This window comes from Gopherus flavomarginatus, chromosome 23 (genome assembly GCF_025201925.1).
Source record: "Gopherus flavomarginatus isolate rGopFla2 chromosome 23, rGopFla2.mat.asm, whole genome shotgun sequence".
NCBI classification, from domain to species: Eukaryota; Metazoa; Chordata; order Testudines; family Testudinidae; genus Gopherus; species Gopherus flavomarginatus.
In genome coordinates this window covers 16,935,129-16,953,909 of record NC_066639.1, presented here as the reverse complement: position 1 = coordinate 16,953,909, position 18,781 = coordinate 16,935,129, and the positions used below count along the sequence as shown (strand labels likewise).

The 18,781-nt window shown below is 57.9% G+C and overlaps 1 protein-coding gene and 1 long non-coding RNA gene across 6 annotated transcripts in view; one reads left to right on the top strand and one right to left on the bottom strand.

Moving 5' to 3' along the window:
• The first annotated feature begins 598 nt into the window (after positions 1–598).
• CHRNE (cholinergic receptor nicotinic epsilon subunit) lies at positions 599–18,725 on the top strand. Of its 5 annotated transcripts, none has more exons than XM_050933298.1 (12): positions 599–674; positions 928–1,001; positions 2,450–2,494; positions 3,248–3,357; positions 7,863–8,018; positions 8,380–8,483; positions 8,701–8,901; positions 9,985–10,099; positions 10,640–10,757; positions 16,540–16,741; positions 16,873–17,003; positions 17,488–18,725. In XM_050933298.1, the coding sequence occupies exons 1-12, from the start codon at positions 623–625 to the stop codon at positions 17,641–17,643; spliced, it is 1,464 nt and encodes a 487-aa protein (XP_050789255.1). In that variant the 5' UTR covers positions 599–622; the 3' UTR covers positions 17,644–18,725. The 5 variants fall into 5 exon arrangements, with proteins under 5 accessions (XP_050789255.1, XP_050789253.1, XP_050789252.1 ...); XM_050933296.1 differs by having other exon boundaries at positions 928–1,067; positions 10,643–10,757; XM_050933295.1 differs by having other exon boundaries at positions 928–1,067.
• Positions 7,961–18,781, bottom strand: part of LOC127039637 (uncharacterized) — a 53,144-nt gene continuing 42,323 nt past the window's right edge. The window contains exons 2-3 of the long non-coding RNA XR_007771248.1: positions 8,158–8,277; positions 7,961–8,037 (exon numbers count right to left, since the gene is read on the bottom strand). This is a non-coding gene — a long non-coding RNA (uncharacterized LOC127039637). The remainder of the gene's footprint in view (positions 8,038–8,157; positions 8,278–18,781) is intronic.

Sequence of the window (18,781 nt, the reverse complement as noted above, 5' to 3'; positions counted from 1 at the left end):
GGGGGCTCTCCTGGGTTCTCTCCCCGGCTCTGGGAGGGGAGTGGGGGCTGGTGGGTCAGAGCAGGGGGGCTGGGAGCCAGGACTCCTGGGTTCTCTCCCCAGCTCTGGGAGGGCAATGGGGGCTGGTGGTTAGAGTGGGGGGTGGGGGGCAGGACTCCTGGGTTCTCTCCCCGGCTCTGGGAGGGGAGTGGGGGCTGGTGGGTCAGAGCAGGGGGGGCTGGGAGCCAGGACTCCTGGGTTCTCTCCCCGGCTCTGGGAGGGGAGTGGGGGCTGGTGGATCAGAGCAGGGGGGCTGGGAGCCAGGACTCCTGGGTTCTCTCCCCGGCTCTGGGAGGGGAGTGGGGGCTGGTGGGTCAGAGCAGGGGAGCCAGGACTCCTGGGTTCTCTCCCCGGCTCTGGGAGGGCAGTGGGGGCTGGTGGGTCAGTCTCTCTAACACAGTCTCTGGCCTGTCAGGCCCTGGGATGGGGGGGAACAGGTGCAGCGAGGGGGGGTGAAAGTGACTTGATGCCGGTGGATTCGGGGGGGAGATCCAGTGTCCGTCCCACCCCGGAAGCCAGAATCAACCTCAAAATAACTCGCCCTGATTTAATCAGCAGCGGCCAGGAGGGGGATTCAGCCGCGATGCAGGGACTGGGGCTGCTGTTCTGTGCCCTCCTCTGTGGGGGGGGCAGTGGTAAGTTGTGGGGCAGAAACCTGAGCCCTCTGGGGTCCTGACCTGTGTTGGGGGCTGATGGCGCCAGGCCCTGGTTCCCCTGACCAGTGGGGAGCAGAGGTGTTTTGGGGGCATCTGAGCCAGTGGGGTGGGGGGCTGGGACAGGGGGATAATCGGGAGGGGTTGAACCAGGACTGGGGCAGGGTGAGGGGCACAAAGGTGGTGGGAGGTTGCGCCCCACACACCCAGGCCTGACCCCTGCCTGCCCCCCAAGGGGCCTCGGGCGGGAACGAGGAGCTGCGGCTGTACGAGAAACTCTTCGCCAACTACGACAAGAACACGCGGCCGGCGAGACGCCCCGACGACACGGTGCCGGTGCAGATAATGCTCACGCTGACCAACCTCATCTCCCTGGTGAGACGCCCCCTGTGCCCGCCCCGGCCAGCACCCCCTACTCCCGCTCCCACCCCCGGCCAGCGCCCCCCACTCCCGGCCAGCGCCCCCCACTCCCGCCACCCCCGGCCCAGCCGGCGAGACGCCCCGACGACACGGTGCCGGTGCAGATAATGCTCACGCTGACCAACCTCATCTCCCTGGTGAGACGCCCCCTGTCCCCGCCCCGGCCAGCGCCCCCTACTCCCGCTCCCACCCCCGGCCAGCGCCCCCCACTCCCGGCCAGCGCCCCCCACTCCCGCCACCCCCGGCCCAGCCGGCGAGACGCCCCGACGACACGGTGCCGGTGCAGATAATGCTCACGCTGACCAACCTCATCTCCCTGGTGAGACGCCCCCCTGTCCCCGCCCCGGCCAGCGCCCCCTACTCCCGCTCCCACCCCCGGCCAGCGCCCCCCACCCCCGGCCAGCGCCCCCCACTCCCGCCCCGCCACCCCCGGCCCAGCCGGCGAGACGCCCCGACGACACGGTGCCGGTGCAGATAATGCTCACGCTGACCAACCTCATCTCCCTGGTGAGACGCCCCCCTGTGCCTGCCCTGGCCGGCGCCCCCTACTCCCGCTCCCGCCCCCGGCCAGCGCCCCCCACTCCCGGCCAGCGTCCCCCACTCCCGCCACCCCCGGCCCAGCCGGCGAGACGCCCCGACGACACGGTGCCGGTGCAGATAATGCTCACGCTGACCAACCTCATCTCCCTGGTGAGACGCCCCCTGTGCCCGCCCCGGCCGGCGCCCCCTACTCCCGCTCCCGCCCCCGGCCAGCGCCCCCCACTCCCGCCACCCCCGGCCCAGCCGGCGAGACGCCCCGACGACACGGTGCCGGTGCAGATAATGCTCACGCTGACCAACCTCATCTCCCTGGTGAGACGCCCCCCCCAATGCCCCACCGCTCCCGCCATCTCCCCCGCCACCCCCTGCTGCCGCCCCCGCCTGGCCCGGACTGTGCCCCCCGCTGACCCCGTGCCCGGCCGGCGCCCCCCCCTCCTACTCCCGCCCCTGGCCCAAACCCCCCACTCCCGTCCCGCCGCCTCTCACCTCTCCGTCCCCAGCTCCCGCCCCTGGCCAGCACCTCCCACTCCCGCCCCGCTGCCCCTGGCCTAGCCGGCGCCCCCCAATAATGCCCCACCACCCCCACTCCGCCGCCTCCCACTCCACCATCCCCAGCTCCCACCCCGCCACCTCCCACTCCACCATCCCCAGCTCCCACCCCCCTGCTCCCGCCCCTGGCCAGCACCCTTGCTCCTGCCCCGCTGCCCCCAACTCCTGCCACCCCCAGCCCGGCTGGTTCCCCCCGCTCCTGCCGTGCCGCCCCCAAAACAACGCTGATGGCCTCCATCCTGTTGCAGAATGAAAAGGAGGAGACTCTGACCACCAATGTCTGGCTAAAGATTGTGAGTAGAAACCCCCCCCTCCCCCCTCGGCGAACGACCTTGTCCTGCAGGGGGGCAGCTACTATCCCCTGCCCCCCCCAGCCCTGCCGGTGCCTCTCACTCCTGACCCGCAGCCCCTGCCCCCCCAGCCCTGCGATGCCCCTCACTCCCGACCCGCAGCCCATGCCCCCCCAGCCCTGCGATGCCCCTCACTCCCTACCCGCAGCCCCTGCCCGCCCAGCCCTGCGATGCCCCTCACTCCCGACCCGCAGCCCCTGCCCCCCCAGCCCTGCGATGCCCCTCACTCCCGACCCGCAGCCCCTGCCCGCCCAGCCCTGCGATGCCCCTCGCTCCCGACCCGCAGCCCCCGCCCCCCAGCCCTGCGATGCCCCTCGCTCCCGACCCGCAGCCCCCGCCCCCCCCAGCCCTGCGATGCCCCTCGCTCCCGACCCGCAGCCCCTGCCCCCCAGCCCTGCGATGCCCCTCGCTCCCGACCCGCAGCCCCTGCCCCCCAGCCCTGCGATGCCCCTCGCTCCCGACCCGCAGCCCCTGCCCCCCAGCCCTGCGATGCCCCTCGCTCCCGACCCGCAGCCCCTGCCCCCCAGCCCTGCGATGCCCCTCGCTCCCGACCCGCAGCCCCTGCCCCCCAGCCCTGCGATGCCCCTCACTCCCGACCCGCAGCCCCTGCCAGCCCAGCCCTGGGCTCACCACACACAGCTCTGTGGCGGGGGGTGCAGGGGGTGCCCCAGCCTCACCCCGTCTCTCTGCCCCCAGGAATGGGTGGACTATCGGCTGAATTATAGCAACAGTGAATTCGAAGGGATCCGCTCCCTGCGGGTCCCCTCCGACATGGTCTGGCTGCCGGACATCGTTCTGGAGAACAAGTGAGACCCGGGGGGGGCGGTTGACACCGCGAGGCATGTGCGGGAGGGAGGCTGTGGGGGGAGCTGCATGACTTACGGTCTCAAGGACCCTGGGAGATTCGGGCGGTGGGAGGATTCAGCCTGGCAGGATTTTGACGGGTCCTGGTGGTTGCAGTTCCAGAGGGGCAGATCTCAGGGGGGCCGTGGGGCAGGTCTGGGGTGCTGTGTGGGCCCTGCAGAGTGGGTTTGGGGTGCAGACCTATGTCACCCATCTCCCAGCATCCTCGCTTCCTACCGCTTCCCTCCCGGTATCTGGGGCCACAACCCGCTCCCCCTGCACCCCCGGGTTTCCTTCCCGTTTGCAAGCAGCCACCGGGCTTCCAACGGGAAACCCACTGGGGAGAGGGCCAGGAAACGTCCGCCCTCCTGCCTCCGGCGGTTCACCCCCCAGCTCCTCGAAGCCCGGACTGGGCCGTGACTCGGAGAACCAGCGGTTAATTGTGAGCCGAGCCAGCGTCTAGCCCCGCTTGCTGACGGGTCGCTGGGCTCGGCGCAGGGGGGCCTGAACGTGTTTGGCCCGCGTCCGACGTCACCCTTTGCAGAACGGCCTGACGAGGGGAAAGTGTTTCTGTTTCTTTTACAAAGTTCGGCGGATAAGTCCCCCGCCAGCCCCACCCAGTTATAAAACGATTTCTCTGCCTCGCCGGAGCCCTTCAGCTAAAGCCCCCAGGGCACAGCTGTTTTCCTCCTGCTCTCGAAGCCAGACGGCGGGGGGCTCATTTGGGTCTGGCTTCAAGAGCCCTCCAAGCTGGAGAGGGGCCGGGGGCCGGACCCTAGATCTCCACAGCTCTGGCCTGGCGCTCCCAGCAGCTTGGCTCCTGATCGCTTGCGCTGGCTGCCGCGGCTTTCGTCCGACGCTCTCGCTGCGATTCCCAAACGAGTTGAGGTGAGGCCACTTTCTGGGCGCAGAGAGGTCGGCCTCCGTCCTTGGCAGCGTCTGGTGACTTCCTGCTGCTTTCAGGTGACCCTGCGGCCGATGTGGCTGGTGTCTGGGCCGATGCCAGGGTTTGCTGTTCTTTCGGTCGCAGCTTGTCAAATATCTCAGACAGCCGCTTCCTCGGCTCTGTGGCTTTCCGTCCGCTCCCTTTGTCATGGCCGCCAGCATGATTCCCGCGGCCACGCTGAAAGTCAAGCAGAACCGTCTCTGCCAATGGCTCCTGCCCTGGACGTGTTCCCGTCTCTCGTTGCTGCTGTGTTGTGGGAGACGCTGTGACGATGCGGGCATGGCGGGACCCAACTGAGAGTGCCAATTCAGGACCAATTGCTCAGACAGGGCAGTCACAGCCCTAGGCTGGGGTTTTTCCACCTCTAAGGCAAACCAAACCAGCCAGACAAAAAGGACTTCGGCTTCACCCCACTGGCTAACCACAAGTCACACAAGCAATTTCCTTAGACACATCAGTCTCCCAGTATCACCACCAGTGCCACCCGTCCTGGGGATGAATGGTTATGAAAACCAACACCCCAGTAAAAGAAAACGGTTCTCTCGATCCCAAAGGACCAAGCCCCAGACCCAGGTCAATATACAGATCAGATCTTACCCACAAATCACGCTGTTGCCAATCCTTTAGAATCTAAAATCTAAAGGTTTATTCATAAAAGGAAAAAGGTAGAGATGAGAGCTAGAATTGGATAAATAGAAACTATTACATCCAGTAATGGCAAAGATCTTAGTTCAGGCTCGTAGCAGTGATGGAGTAAACTGCAGGTTCAAATCAAGTCTCTGGAGAACATCCCCAGCTGGGATGGGTCATTCAATCCTTTGTGCAGAGCTTCAGTTTGTAGCAAATTCCCTCCAGAGGTAGGAAGCAGGATTGAAGACCAGATGGCGATGAGGCATCAGCCTTATATAGGCTCTTCCAGGTGTAAGAACCTCTTTGTTCTTACTGTGGAAAATTACAGCAAAATGGAGTTTGCAGTCACATGGGCCAGTCCCTGCACACCCTGCTGAGTCACAAGGCGTATCTGCCTCCTCTCCATGGGTCAGTTGTGTAGCTGATGGTCCTTAATGGGCCATCAAGCAGGCTAGGCAGAGCTAACACCAACTTGTCTGGGGTGTTTCCCAGAACTGTAGCACCAATTTGAAATACAGACAGAATACAGCCAATACTTATAACTTCAACTACAAAATGATACAGACATACAGACAGCATAATCATAACCAGTAATCCGTAACCTGGTCTTAGACACCTTATATGACCCCCTTTACATAGGATTTGGTGCCACTACAGGACCTTGGTTGCAACCCATGTTCTATATGGTTCCAGTTTATATCAATAACATCACAGATGCCGTCTTCGGCCCCACTTCCCTGCATCCGCCCCCGTGGAATTCATCCCAGCTCACAAATTCATTTGGATTCCCACCACTTAATCAACTGGGCCCTGCAGTAGATTGCTTCATCGTACACAACACCGGCCCTGTCTTGGCCCGGAGGGTGGGGTGTAACTCAAAAAATAGTCCTACAGAAAGCAAATTAACAAGGATGATTATTTAAATGTAGGGACAAAATTAGAAAGGCACAAAAGGAGACTCGACTAGCTAGGGAGATGAAGGGTAACAAGAATGCATTTTACAACTACATTACAAGCAAAAAGACTTCCTGCCCTTAGGACGGAAGAATCCCAGACACTGCTACGGACTAGGGACCGAGTGACTAGGCAGCAGTTCTGCAGAAAAGGACCTGGGGTTACAGTGGACGAGAAGCTGGATCTGAGTCAGCAGTGGGTCCTTGTTGCCGAGAAGGCTAACGGCATTTTGGGCTGTATAAGTAGGGGCATTGCCAGCAGATGGAGGGACGTGATCATTCCCCTCTATTCAACATTGGTGAGGCCTCATCTGGAGACTGGGTCCAGCTTTGGGCCCCACACCACAAGAAGGATGTGGACAAATTGGAGAGAGTCCAGCGGAGGGCAACAAAAATGATTTGGGGGCTGCAGCACATGACTTACGAGGAGAGGCTGAGGGAACTGGGATTGTTTAGTCTGCAGAAGAGAAGAGTGAGGGGGGATTTGATAGCTGCTTTCAACTACCTGAAGGGGGGCTCCAAAGAGGATGGATCCAGACTGTTCTCAGTGGTGGCAGATGACAGAACAAGGAGCAATGGTCTCACGTTGTAGGGGGGCAGGTCGAGGTTGGATATTAGGAAACACTATTTCCCTAAGAGGGTGGTGAAGCACTGGAATGGGTTCCCTAGGGAGGTGGTGGGATCTCCACCCTTAAAGGTTTTTAAGGTCAGGCTTGACAAAGCCCTGGCTGGGATGATTGAGTTGGGGTTGGTCCTGCTTTGAGCAGGGGGTTGGACTAGATACCTGCTGAGGTCCCTTCCAACCCTGATATTCTATGAGTCTATGAAGACCAAGGACAGGGTAGGCCCATTACTCACTGAGGAGGGAAAGATGATAAAAAAAACCGCAGCAGTGGCTGACATGTTAAATAGCTTTTTTTGTCTCGGTTTTCACCAAACAGCTAGCAGGTGACCGGCCGACTAACACAGTGAGTGTGGAGGGGGTAGGATCTGAGGCTAAAATACAGATAGAACAAGTTAAAAGTTACTTAGACAAGTCAGATGTCTCCAAGTTGGCAGGGTCTGACAAAACACATCCTGGAAATGGGCTGACGCTCTTTGAGTACCCGTGGTGGTGGGCACACGACTGGTTGGAAACCCGTTCCCAGAGAGTTGTTACTGGCAGTTCACAGTCCAGCTGGAAAAGCATAACGAGTGGGGTCCCCCGGGAATCTGTCCTGGGTCCGGTTCTGTTCAATATCCTTCTGAAATGATTTCGTTTAGATTGGACATTAGGAAAAAGTGGTGAAAAGCTGGAACAAATGACCCGGGAGGTCGTGACATCTCCATCTTTGGAGGTGTTTAAGAACAGGTTGGACCAACACCTGTCGCGGACGGTCTAGAAGATAATATTTTGTCCTGCCTCTGCGTAGGGGGCTGGACTAGGTGGATTTAGGAGCTTTCTGCTGATTTGGGTTAAAGTCAGACGACGCCTCTGGTGAGATTCGGTTATTTCGGCACAGGTACGGCTGGTTGTCCCCCAACCTGGCGTTTCTGTCCCTGCTTCAGTGGTTCAGCCTCACGCCGGGCGCGTCACACATCCCAGTCCACCCCTTTCAGGGTATCCCAGAAGCCGGCCTGACCACAGAAAAGTCTTTCCAGGGACACCCCCAGAAGTCAGGGTCTCTCCCCCAGCTGGATTCGCCACTGAGATGAATCCTCCTGCTCCTTCACTCTCAGGGGCTTCTGGCTGCAGGGCAGGTGGGGGGGCGATTTTTTGGGGTGCACGGGCTTTGGTGTGTCAAATTACGAGGGTGTCTCGTGGGCACCAGGGGATGCTGGTGGTTTTGTGTTTGGGGCACAGGGATGTTGTTTTCCAGGCTGCATGGGGAGGGTCTGGGCTGCAGGGATTTTGGGGGTCCCCCCTTGCTGACACTCCCTTTCGCTTCCCCCAAAACAGCATCGATGGGCAGTTTGAGATCGCCTACTATGCGAACGTGCTGGTGTACCCCGGGGGGGCCATGTACTGGCTACCCCCCGCCATCTACCGCAGCACCTGTGCTATTGAAGTCACTTACTTCCCCTTCGACTGGCAGAACTGCTCTCTTGTCTTCCAGTGAGTGAGATGCGCCCACCTCTGGGGCGGGGCGGCCGGTTACCCAGGGACCCCTCGCCCGGTGCTGAGATGCAGCCACCTCTGGGGCGGGGCGGCCAGTTACACAAGGACCCCTTGCCCGGTGCTGAGATGCACCCACCTCTAGGGCGGGGCGGCTGGTGACACAGGGACCCCTCGCCTGGTGCTGAGATGCAGCCATCTCTGGGGCTGGGCGGCCGGTTACCCAGGGACCCCTCGCCCGGTGCTGAGATGCGCCCATCTCTGGGGCGGGGCAGCTGGTTAATAGGAACCCCTCGCCCAGTGCCAGAGCTGACCCTAAGGAGAGGGCGCCCCCTGCTGACCCCCCGCCATGTGCCCCCAGGTCCCAGACGTACAGCGCTAACGAGGTTGAACTGCAGCTCTCAATCAATGAGGAGACGGCCCGCCCCTTCGATGAGATCGATATAGACCCCGCCGCCTTCACAGGTATGGGGGGCCTGGGACAGAGGGTGTCTGCCAGCCCCCAACCCCCAAACAGACCCCCCAGGAGGCAGGGGGTGTCTGCCACAGCCCCCTAGCAGGTCCACTCCAGGGGGTAGGTGGATCTGCCCCAAGGGGTGGGTGGTGTCTGCTGGGGTCTCCCCAAAAGGGCAGGGGGGTGCCCCCCCCAAACCCGCTGCCTCCCGCGCCTGTCGCCCTGCAGAGAACGGGGAGTGGGCGATCCAGCACCGGCCGGCCTGGAAGGTGCTGCACCCAGAGCTGGGCCGGGAGGCGCTGGGCTTCCAGGAGATCCGCTTCTCGCTCATCATCCAGCGCAAGCCCCTCTTCTACGTCATCAACATCATCGTGCCCTGCGTGCTCATCTCCTCCCTCGTGGTGCTGGTCTACTTCCTGCCCGCCCAAGGTGAGCCCGGCCACGGGGACGCCCTGCCGGCCACGGGAAACCCCGCCCGGCCAGCCATGGGAAACGCCGGCCGGCCACGGGGACGCCCTGCTGGCCACAGGAAACCCCGCCCGGCCAGCCACGGGAAATGCCAGCCGGCCACGGGGACGCCCTGCTGGCCACAGGAAACCCCGCCCGGCCAGCCACGGGAAATGCCGGCCGGCCACGGGGACGCCCTGCCGGCCACGGGAAACCCCGCCCGGCCAGCCATGGGAAACGCCGGCCGGCCACGGGGACACCCAGCTGGCCACAGGAAACCCCGCCCGGTCAGTCACGGGGACGCCCCGCCTAGCCACAGGGACGCCCCACCGGCCACTGGAAACCCCGCCTAGCCACAGGAAACCCCGCCCGGCCACGGGGACACCCTGCCGGCCACGGGAAACCCCGCCCGGCCAGCCATGGGAAACGCCGGCCGGCCACGGGGACGCCCTGCTGGCCACAGGAAACCCCACCCGGCCAGTCACGGGGACGCCCCGCCTAGCCACGGGGACGCCCCACCGGCCACTGGAAACCCCGCCTAGCCACAGGAAACCCCGCCCGGCCAGCCATGGGAAACGCCGGCCGGCCACGGGGATGCCCTGCTGGCCACAGGAAACCCCGCCCGGTCAGCCATGGGAAATGCCTGCCGGCCACGGGGACGCCCTGCTGGCCACGGGAAACCCCGCCTAGCCACAGGAAACCCCGCCCGGCCAGCCACAGGGACACCCAGCCTAGCCACGGGGACGCCCCGCCCAGCCATGGGAAACCCCGCCCTGCCAGCCACGGGGACACCCTGCCGGCCACGGGGACACCCAGCCTAGCCACGAGAACGCCCTGGCCCCAGGAAACCCCGCCCAGCCACAGGACAAGGTGTGATGCTCCCTACCACACCCACGCAGGGGACATGTTTGCTGGCACTAGGAGCAAACAGTAGGGGCATGAACCCCAATCTCTCCTGACCGTCCCTCTCTGGGGGGCCCCAGGCCCTGGGCAGGAAGGGGCATAGCAGGATGTTGGAGGAAAGCCAGACGGTCCCATGTCACCCCTATTCTCTGCCCCTGGCAGCTGGCGGCCAGAAATGCACCCTCTCCATCTCGGTGCTGCTGGCTCAGACCGTCTTCCTCTTCCTCATCGCCCAAAAAGTCCCAGAGACCTCGCTCAGCGTTCCCCTCATCGGCAAGTGAGTGATACCCCCATCCCGCTTCCCTGGGAGCCCGGACTCCTGGCTTCTCTCCCTGGCTCTGGGAGGGGAGTGGGGGCTGGCGGGTCAGAGTAGGAGGGCTGGGAGCCAGGACTCCTGGGTTCTCTCTCCGGCTCTGGGAGGGGAGTGGGGGCTGGCGGATCAGAGCAGGGGGGCTGGGAGCCAGGATTCCTGGGTTCTCTCCCCGGCTCTGGGAGGGGAGAGGGGGCTGGCGGGTCAGAGCAGGGGGGCTGGGAGCCAGGACTCCTGGGTTCTCTCCCCGGCTCTGGGAGGGGAGTGGGGGCTGGTGGGTTAGAACAGGGGGGCTGGGAGCCAGGACTCCTGGGTTCTCTCCCCGGCTCTGGGAGGGGAGAGGGGGCTGGCGGGTCAGAGCAGGGGGGCTGGGAGCCAGGAGTCCTGGGTTCTCTCCCCGACTCTGGGAGGGGAGTGGGGGCTGGGAGCCAGGACTCCTGGGTTCTCTCCCCGGCTCTGGGAGGGGAGTGGTGGCTGGGCGCCAGGACTCCTGAGATCTCTCCCCAGCAGGTACCTGATGTTCGTCATGGGGGTGGCGACGCTGATCGTGATGAACTGTGTCATTGTGCTGAACGTTTCCCTGCGAACGCCGAACACCCACTGCATGTCTGAACAACTCAAACATGTGAGCGTCGGGGGCAGAGCACAGTGGGGAGATGAGGGGGATCGCGGGGGGGAAGTGCCAGGGAGCTGGGGGTAGAGGGAGAGCTCAGGAGGGGGCGCGGAGACCTGGGGATCAGTGCCAGGGGATGCGGGGTGAAGGGCACCAGCCTTGGAGGGGAATTGGAGAACCGGGAACCAACCGAAGGGGGAATAGGGGGACCCATCCTGGCTGGGGCCGGGGGGCTCAGGGAAGGGAAGAGTCCAAAGCCTACGCCTTGACCCTTAGATCTGAGCTGGAAATAGGAGACAGACTTGTTGAAAATCTCTGGGTAAGAATACAGGGGGTAAAAACCAAGGGAGATGTCATGGCAATAAAATCATCCAAAGCACAGGACTTAGCGGTGATGGGGGACTTCAGCTCCCCAGACATCTGTTGGGAAAACAACACAGCCAGGCAGCAAGTTCTTGGAATGTGTCAGGGGGAAGATTTTTTATATCATAAGGTGGAGAAAGTTGGCGGGGGGGGAGGCTGTTCTAGATCTGATTTTGACAAAGAGGGAGGAAGTGGCTGAGAATTGGATGGTGGAAGGCAGCTTGGGTGAAAGTGATCACGAAATGGCAGAGTTCATAATGCTACGGGATGGATGGGTAGGAGGGAGAACAGCAGAACAAAGACCATGTGTTTCAAGGCGGCAGACGTTAGCAAACTAGGGAGTTGGTAGGTCAGATCCCACGGGAAGCAAGTCTAGAGGGGAATCAATTGGAGACGGTTGGCAGTTTTTCAAACAGACGTTATTAAGGGCACAAGAGGAAACTATCCCACTGCTTAGGAAAGTCAGAAAGTCTGGCAAGAGACCACCTTGGCTTAACCAGGAGATCGTCAGTGACCTAAAACGCAGAAAGAGTCCTGCAAAAAGTGAAACCTCGGTCAAATGACAAAGGATGAATATAAACAAATAACACAAGTGTGTAGGGACAAAATTGGAAAGGCCGAGGCACACAATGAGACCACACTAGCCAGGGACATACAGGGTGCCAAGAAACCATTCTACAAATACACTAGAAGCAAGAGGAAGACCAAGGACTGGGTAGGCCCGTTACTCAACGAGGGGAGGAAAGACCGTAACAGAAATTGTGGAAATGGCAGAGGTGCGTAATGACATCTTTGTTTCGGGTTTCACCAAGAAAGGTTGGTGGCGAGTGGACATCGAATGTAGTAAATGTCAGTGAGAATCAGAGTCTAAAAGAGGGAAAAAACAAGTCAAAAAAATTACGTAGACAAGTTAGATGTCTTCAAATCACCAGGGCCGGATGAAATGCCTCCTAGAATACTCAGGGCGTGACTGGGGAGATATCGGAGCCACTAGCGAGTATCTTTGAAGTCGTGGAAGATGAGAGAGATTCCAGAAGACTTGAAAAGGGCAAATCTAGTGCCCATCTATGAAAAGGGAAATAATGCCAACCCGGGGAATTACAGACCAGTCAGATTAACTTCTGTACCCGGAAAAATAATGAAGCAAATAATTAAGCAATCAATTTGCAAATACCTAACAGAAGAACGGCCCTACTGGGTCATACCAAGGGTCCATCCAGCCCAATGTCCTGTCTACCGATGGGAATGAACAGAGCAGGGAATCACCAAGTGACTCATCCCCTGTTGCCCATTCCCAGCTTCTGGCATACAGAGGCCAGGGACCCCCTCCCTGCCCAGTCTGGCTAACAGCCATCAATGGACCTGTCCTCCAGAAACTTCTCTAGTTCTTCTTTGAACCCTGTTATGGTCTTGGCCTTCACAGCATCCCCTGGCGAGGAGTTCCACAGGTTAACTGTGTGTTGGGTGCAGAAATACTTCCTGCTGTTTGTTTTAAACCTGCTGCCTGTTCATTTCATTGGGTGGCCCCTAGTTCTTGTGTTATGAGAAGGAGTAAACAACACTTGCTCATCTACTTTCTCTACACCCGTCATTGTTTTATACACCTCTATCCCATCTCCCTTTAGCCGTCTCTTTTCCAAGCTGAACTGTCCCAGTCTGATTAATCTCTCCTCATACGGCAGCCCTTCCATATCCCTAATATTTTTTGTTGCCCTTTTCTGAACCTTTTCCAAGTCCAATAGATCTTTTTTGAGATGGGGCGACCACATCTGCAGGCAGCATTCAAGATGTGGGCGTGCCATGGATTTTTAGAGCGGCAACATGATATTTTCTGTCTGATTTTCTCTCCTTTTCTTAATGATTTCCAACATTCTGTTCACTTTTTTGGCTGAGGCTGCACATTGAGTGGATGTTTGCAGAGAACTATCCACAATGACTCCAAGATCTTTCTCGAGTGGTAACAGCTAATTTAGACCCCTCATTTTATATGTACAGTTGAGATTAGGGTTTCCAATGTGCATCACTTTGCATTTGTCAACATTAAATTTCATCTGCCATTTTGTTGCCCAATCACCCAGTTTTGAAAGATCCTTTTGTAACGCTTCGCAGTCTGCCTGGGACTTAACTATCTTTAGTCATTTTGTATCATCTGCAAATTTTCCCACCTCACTGTTTACCCCTTTTTCCAGATCGTTTATGACTCTGTTGAATAGGACGAGGCTCAGCACAGACCCCTGGGGGACACCACGATTTCCCTCTCTCCACTCTGAAAACTGACCATTTATTCCTACCCTTTGTTTCCTGCCTTTTAACCAGTCCATGAGAGGGCCTTCCCTCTTATCCCGTGTATAAGAGCCTTTGGTGAGGGACCTTGTCAAAGGCTTTCTGAAAATCTAAGTACACTCTATCCACTGGATCCCCCTTGTCCGCATTCTTGTTGACTCCTTAAAGAATTCTAGTAGATTGGTGAGGCGTGATTTCCCTTTACTAAAACCATGTTGACTTCCTCAACAAATCATGTTCACCTATAGGTGTGAGAATGTTGTTCTTTATTATAGTTTCAGCTAGTACTGAAGTCAGGCTTACAGGCATGTAATTGCCGGGATCACCTCTGGAGCCCTCTTTAAAAATCGGCATCACTTTAGCTCTCCTCCAGTCATGTGGTCCAGAAGCGGATTTAAATGATAGGTTCACATACCACAGTTAGTGGTTCTGTAATTTCACGTTTGAGTTCCTTCAGAACTCCTGGGTGAATCCCATCTGGCCCTGGTGACTTAGTACTGTTTATGTTCCCAAACCTCCTCAATCTGGGACAATTCCTCCAATCTGTCATCTAAACAGAATGGCTCAGGAGTGGGAATCTCCCTCACAGCCTCAGCCGTGAAGACCGATGCAAAGAATTCATTTAGTTTCTCCGCAATGGCCTTATCGTCCTTGAGTGCTCCTCTAGCACCTCGATTTAGTTGGGGATTGGTCCTGCATTGAGCAGGGGGTTGGACTAGATACCTCCTGAGGTCCCTCCCAACCCTGATCTTCTATGATCATCCAGTGGGCCCACTGGTTGTTTAGCAGATTTCCTGCTTCTGATGTACTTAAAAATTTTTTTTTGCTGTTACTTTTTGAGTCTTTGGCTAGCTGTTCCTCAAACTCTTTTCCGGCCTTCTTAATTGGATTTTTACATTTCATTTGCCAATGTTTATGCTCCTTTCTATTTTCCTTGCTAGGATCTAACTTCCACTTTTTAAAGGATGCCTTTTTGCCTCTCACTGCTTCTCTTACTTTGTTGTTTAGCCACGGTGACTCTTTTTTGGTTGTCTTACTGGTTTTTTTATTATTATTATTTGGGGTATACATTTAAGTTGAGCCTCTATTATGGTGTCCTTAAAAAGTTTCCACGCAGCTTGCAGGGATTTCACTTTTGGCACTGTACCCTTTAATTTCTGTTTAACTAAACCTCCATATTTTTGTGGAGTTCCCCTTTCTGAAATTACATGCTACAGTGTTGGGATGCTGTGGTGTTTTTCCTGCCACAGGGATATTAAATTTAATTATATTATGGTCACTATTACCAAGCGGGCCAGCTACATTCACCTCTTGGACCAGATCCTGTGCTCCACTTAGGACTAAATCAAGAATTGCCTTGTGGGTTCCAAGACCAGCAGCTCCAAGGTATATAAGGTATCTCTGCATCCCGTCCTGAAGTGACATGTACCCAGTCAATATGGGGATAATTGAAATCCCACATTATTAATTATTATTGAGTTTTTTATTTTAATAGCATCTCTAAACTCCCTGAGCATTTCACAGTCACTATCACCATCCTGGTCAGGTGGTCGGAAATATAACCCTACCGCTATATTCTTCTTCTTAGAGAATGGAATTTCTATCCATATTTTATGGTACAGTTTGATTCATTTACGATTTTTACTTCATTTGATTCTACACTTTCTTTCACACATAATGCCACTCCCCCACCAGGACCTGTTCTGTCCTTCTGATATGTTTTGTACCCTGGTATTACTGTGTCCCATTGATTATCCTCATTCACCAAGTTTCTGTGATGCCTGTTACATCAATGTCTCTAGTTCACTCATTTTATTATTTAACTTCTAGCATTGGTATATAAGCTCTTTAAAAATTTGTCTCCTTTTAGCTGTCTGCCATTACAAGCCGTAATTGAATGGGATAGATAATAAGGTGATAAATAACAGTCAACATGGATTTGTCAAGAACAAATCGTGTCAAACTAACCTGATCGCTTTCCTTGACAGGGTAAAAAGCCTTGCAGTTGGGCGGGGGGGGAGAAGCGGTAGCTGTGGTATATCTTGACTTTAGTAAAGCTTTAGATACTGTCTCGCGTGACCTTCTCTCATAAACAAACTAGGGAAATGCAACCTAGATGGAGCTACTAGAAGGTGGGTGCAAAACTGGTTGGAAAACTGTTCCCAGAGAGTCGTTCACAGTCATGCTGGAAGGTCATAACGAGTGGGGTCCCGCAGGGATTGGGTCTGAGTCCAGTTCTGTTCAATATCTTCATCAATGATTTTGATAATGCCATAGAGAGGACACTTACAAAGTTTGTGGCCGATACCAAGCTGGGAAGGGTTGCAAGTACTTTGGAGGATAGGATTAAAATTCAAAATGATCTGGACAAACGGTCTGAAGTAAATAGGATGAAATTCAAAAAGGACAAATGCAAAGTTCTCCATTTAGGAAGGAACAATCAGTTGGGAAATGACTGCCTAGGAAGGAGCACTGCTGGAAGGGATCTGGGGGTCAGAGTGGATCACAAGCTAAATATGAGTCAACAGTGTGACGCTGTTGCAAAAAAAAGCCAACATCATTCTGGGCTGTATGAGCAGGCGTGTTGTAAGCAAGACACGAGAAGTCATTCTTCCGCTCTGCTCCGCGCTGATTAGGCCTCAGCTGGAGTATTGTGTCCAGTTTGGGTGCCACATTGCAGGAAAGATGTGGACAAATTGGAGAGTCCAGAGAAGAGCAACAAAAATGATGAAAAGGTCTAGAAAACATGAGCTATGAGGGAGGATTGAAAAACTTGGGTTGGTTTAGTCTGGAGAAGAGAAGACTGAGAGGGGACGTGAGAACAGTTTTCAAGTACGTAAAAGATTGTTAACAAGGAGGAGGGAGAAAAATTGTTATTGTTAATCTCTGAGGACAGGACAAGAAGCAAGGGGCTTAAACTGCAGCAAGGGCGGTTTAGGTTGGACATTAGCAAACACTTCCTGGCTGTCAGGGTGGTTCAGCACTGGAATAAATTGCCCTGGGAGGTGGGGGAATCTCCGTCATTGGGGATTTTTAAGAGCAGGCTGGACAAACACCTGTCAGGGATGGTCTAGATGATACTTAGTGCAGGGGACTGGACTAGAGACCTCACGAGGTCCCTTCCAGTTCTATGGTATCTCCCCTCCAGGTGTTCCTAGAGGTGCTGCCACAGTACCTGGGCTCGGCCCTGGAGCCCACGGGGGACCCCTGGGCCGCGCCCCCTGCCCGGCGGCACAGCTCCTTCGCCATCATGCTCAAAGCCGAGGAGTACATCCTCAAGAAGCCACGCAGCGAGATCCTCTTTGAGCGGCAGGGGGAGCGGCATGGGCTCAGCAGGACCCCCGCCTGTGGTGAGAAACACCCCCCCGCCCCCAGGCATGCTGGCTACCCACACCCCACTGCCAGGGGAAGCTGGTGTTAGTCCTGGAGCCAGGACTCCTGGGTCCCTGACTTTGCCCTGCCCCGCCCCCTCTCTCTGCAGATGGGGTGGACGTGGGCATCACCAGCACCTTGTACAAGAACCTGGCCAGTGCAGCCCCCGAGATCCGGGCGTGCGTGGAGGCCTGCAACTTCATCACAGAGACCACGAGACAGCAGAATGCCAGCAACGCGGTGAGCCCCACACCAGCCTGCCCCAGCACCCCGGGGAAAATCTCTCAGAGCCCAGGGAGAGAACCCAGGAGTCCTGGCTCCCAGCCCCCCTGCTGTAACCCACCAGCCCCCACTCCCCTCCCAGAGCTGCGGAGAGAACCCAGGAGTCCTAGCTCCCAGCCCCCCTGCTCTGACCCACCAGCCCCCACTCCCCTCCCAGAGCTGCGGAGAGAACCCAGGAGTCCTGGCTCCCAGCCCCCACTCCCCTCCCAGAGCCAGGGAGAGAACCCAGCAGTCCTGGCTCCCAGCCCCCACTCCCCTCCCAGAGCTGGGGAGAGAACCCAGGAGTCCTGGCTCCCAGCCCCCACTCCCCTCCCAGAGCCAGGGAGAGAACCCAGCAGTCCTGGCTCCCAGGCCCTGCCTCTCCTCCCCACACTGCTCTAACCCACTCCCCTCCAAGTGCAGGGGACCCAGGCATCCTGACGCCCCTCTCTCTGCTGCGCAGGAGATGGAGAACTGGGTGCTGATCGGGAAAGTGATTGACAAGCTCTGCTTCTGTGCTGCCATCCTGCTCTTCACCATCGGCACCCTCAGCATTTTCCTCATGGGGCATTTCAACCAGGTGCCCGACGACCCCTTCCCCCTACAGCCGGACCTGTAGCCAGGACCCTGCCCTCACCCGTAGGGGCCGTTTCCCCTGGCTGACAGGGTATAGACACATGAGGTAGCCATGGGGGTGAGGGTGATGTCTGGATACGAGCCCCCCGCCCCGCAGCACAGCACCTCCTAGCGCCGCACCGGGGCCAGCCCTGACCACACAGTCTAGGAGCCTTGGCCCAGGGCCAGACGTACCCTGGGGAAGTCACTAAACTTTTATCCACAGCCCCCTGTCCCAAGCAGCTGCAGGCACTGCTACAGAGCTGCGCTCAGAAATGCTGCTGGTACTGGGGAGGGCCACTCCACCCCAGACACAGATGCATCTCAGCACCAGAGACCTGTATAAACAACCGCCCCCCACACCGGACAGACGCATCTTGGCACCGGGCGAAGGATCCCTGTATGAACCCCACCCCAGGCACAGACGCATCACAGCATTACATGAGGGATCCCTCTATGATCAGCCCCCCATATCGCACCCCGAGGCAGCTGCATCTCAGCCCCACGCCTCTCCCCTCCAGACCAGTGAAGAGATTCTGGGGACATAGAGCTCTTTGGCAGTAGCTCTAGTCCAAGCATGTGGAGTCTGGACCTTGTCACAGCAGCTGTGGGGAGAGTGTAGACGGGCCCTGTGGCTTCCTTCCTCTGGGCCCACCTTGCTCCCAGCTCCCGAGCAGGGCGCCCCTCACCTTCCTGGCCTGGCTGGTGCCCTGGGGGTGTGAGGTGAATGTGATCACACACCAGCTCGAAGTTGGCTGCGCCGGGCCGGCGGTTAACCTGTGTGCCACCTAGGGTCACCTGCAGTCTCCAGCTTGGTGCCAACCACCTGGTGTCCCTCCCCAGCACCTCCCTGAGCCTGGGGTTGCTGCACACCGGCCCCTCACTCCAGGAGCTGATCCTGTCCCACAACGCCCTGGGGGCGCTGCCCTCAGCCGCCTGGCCTTGGCTCACAACGGTATCACGGAGCTGATTCCCCGGGGTGGCTGCTGGCCTGCGGGACAACGCCCTGGAGCTGCTGCTGCTGTGGCTGTCAGCAAACCGCCCGCACGCTGCTCCAGGGGCAAAGCCCCCATGGGGTGCAGCCTACCTGCACAGGGGGAACCAGAGCCCTGCACGTCTCGTTAAAGCAAAGCAGAAGCTGG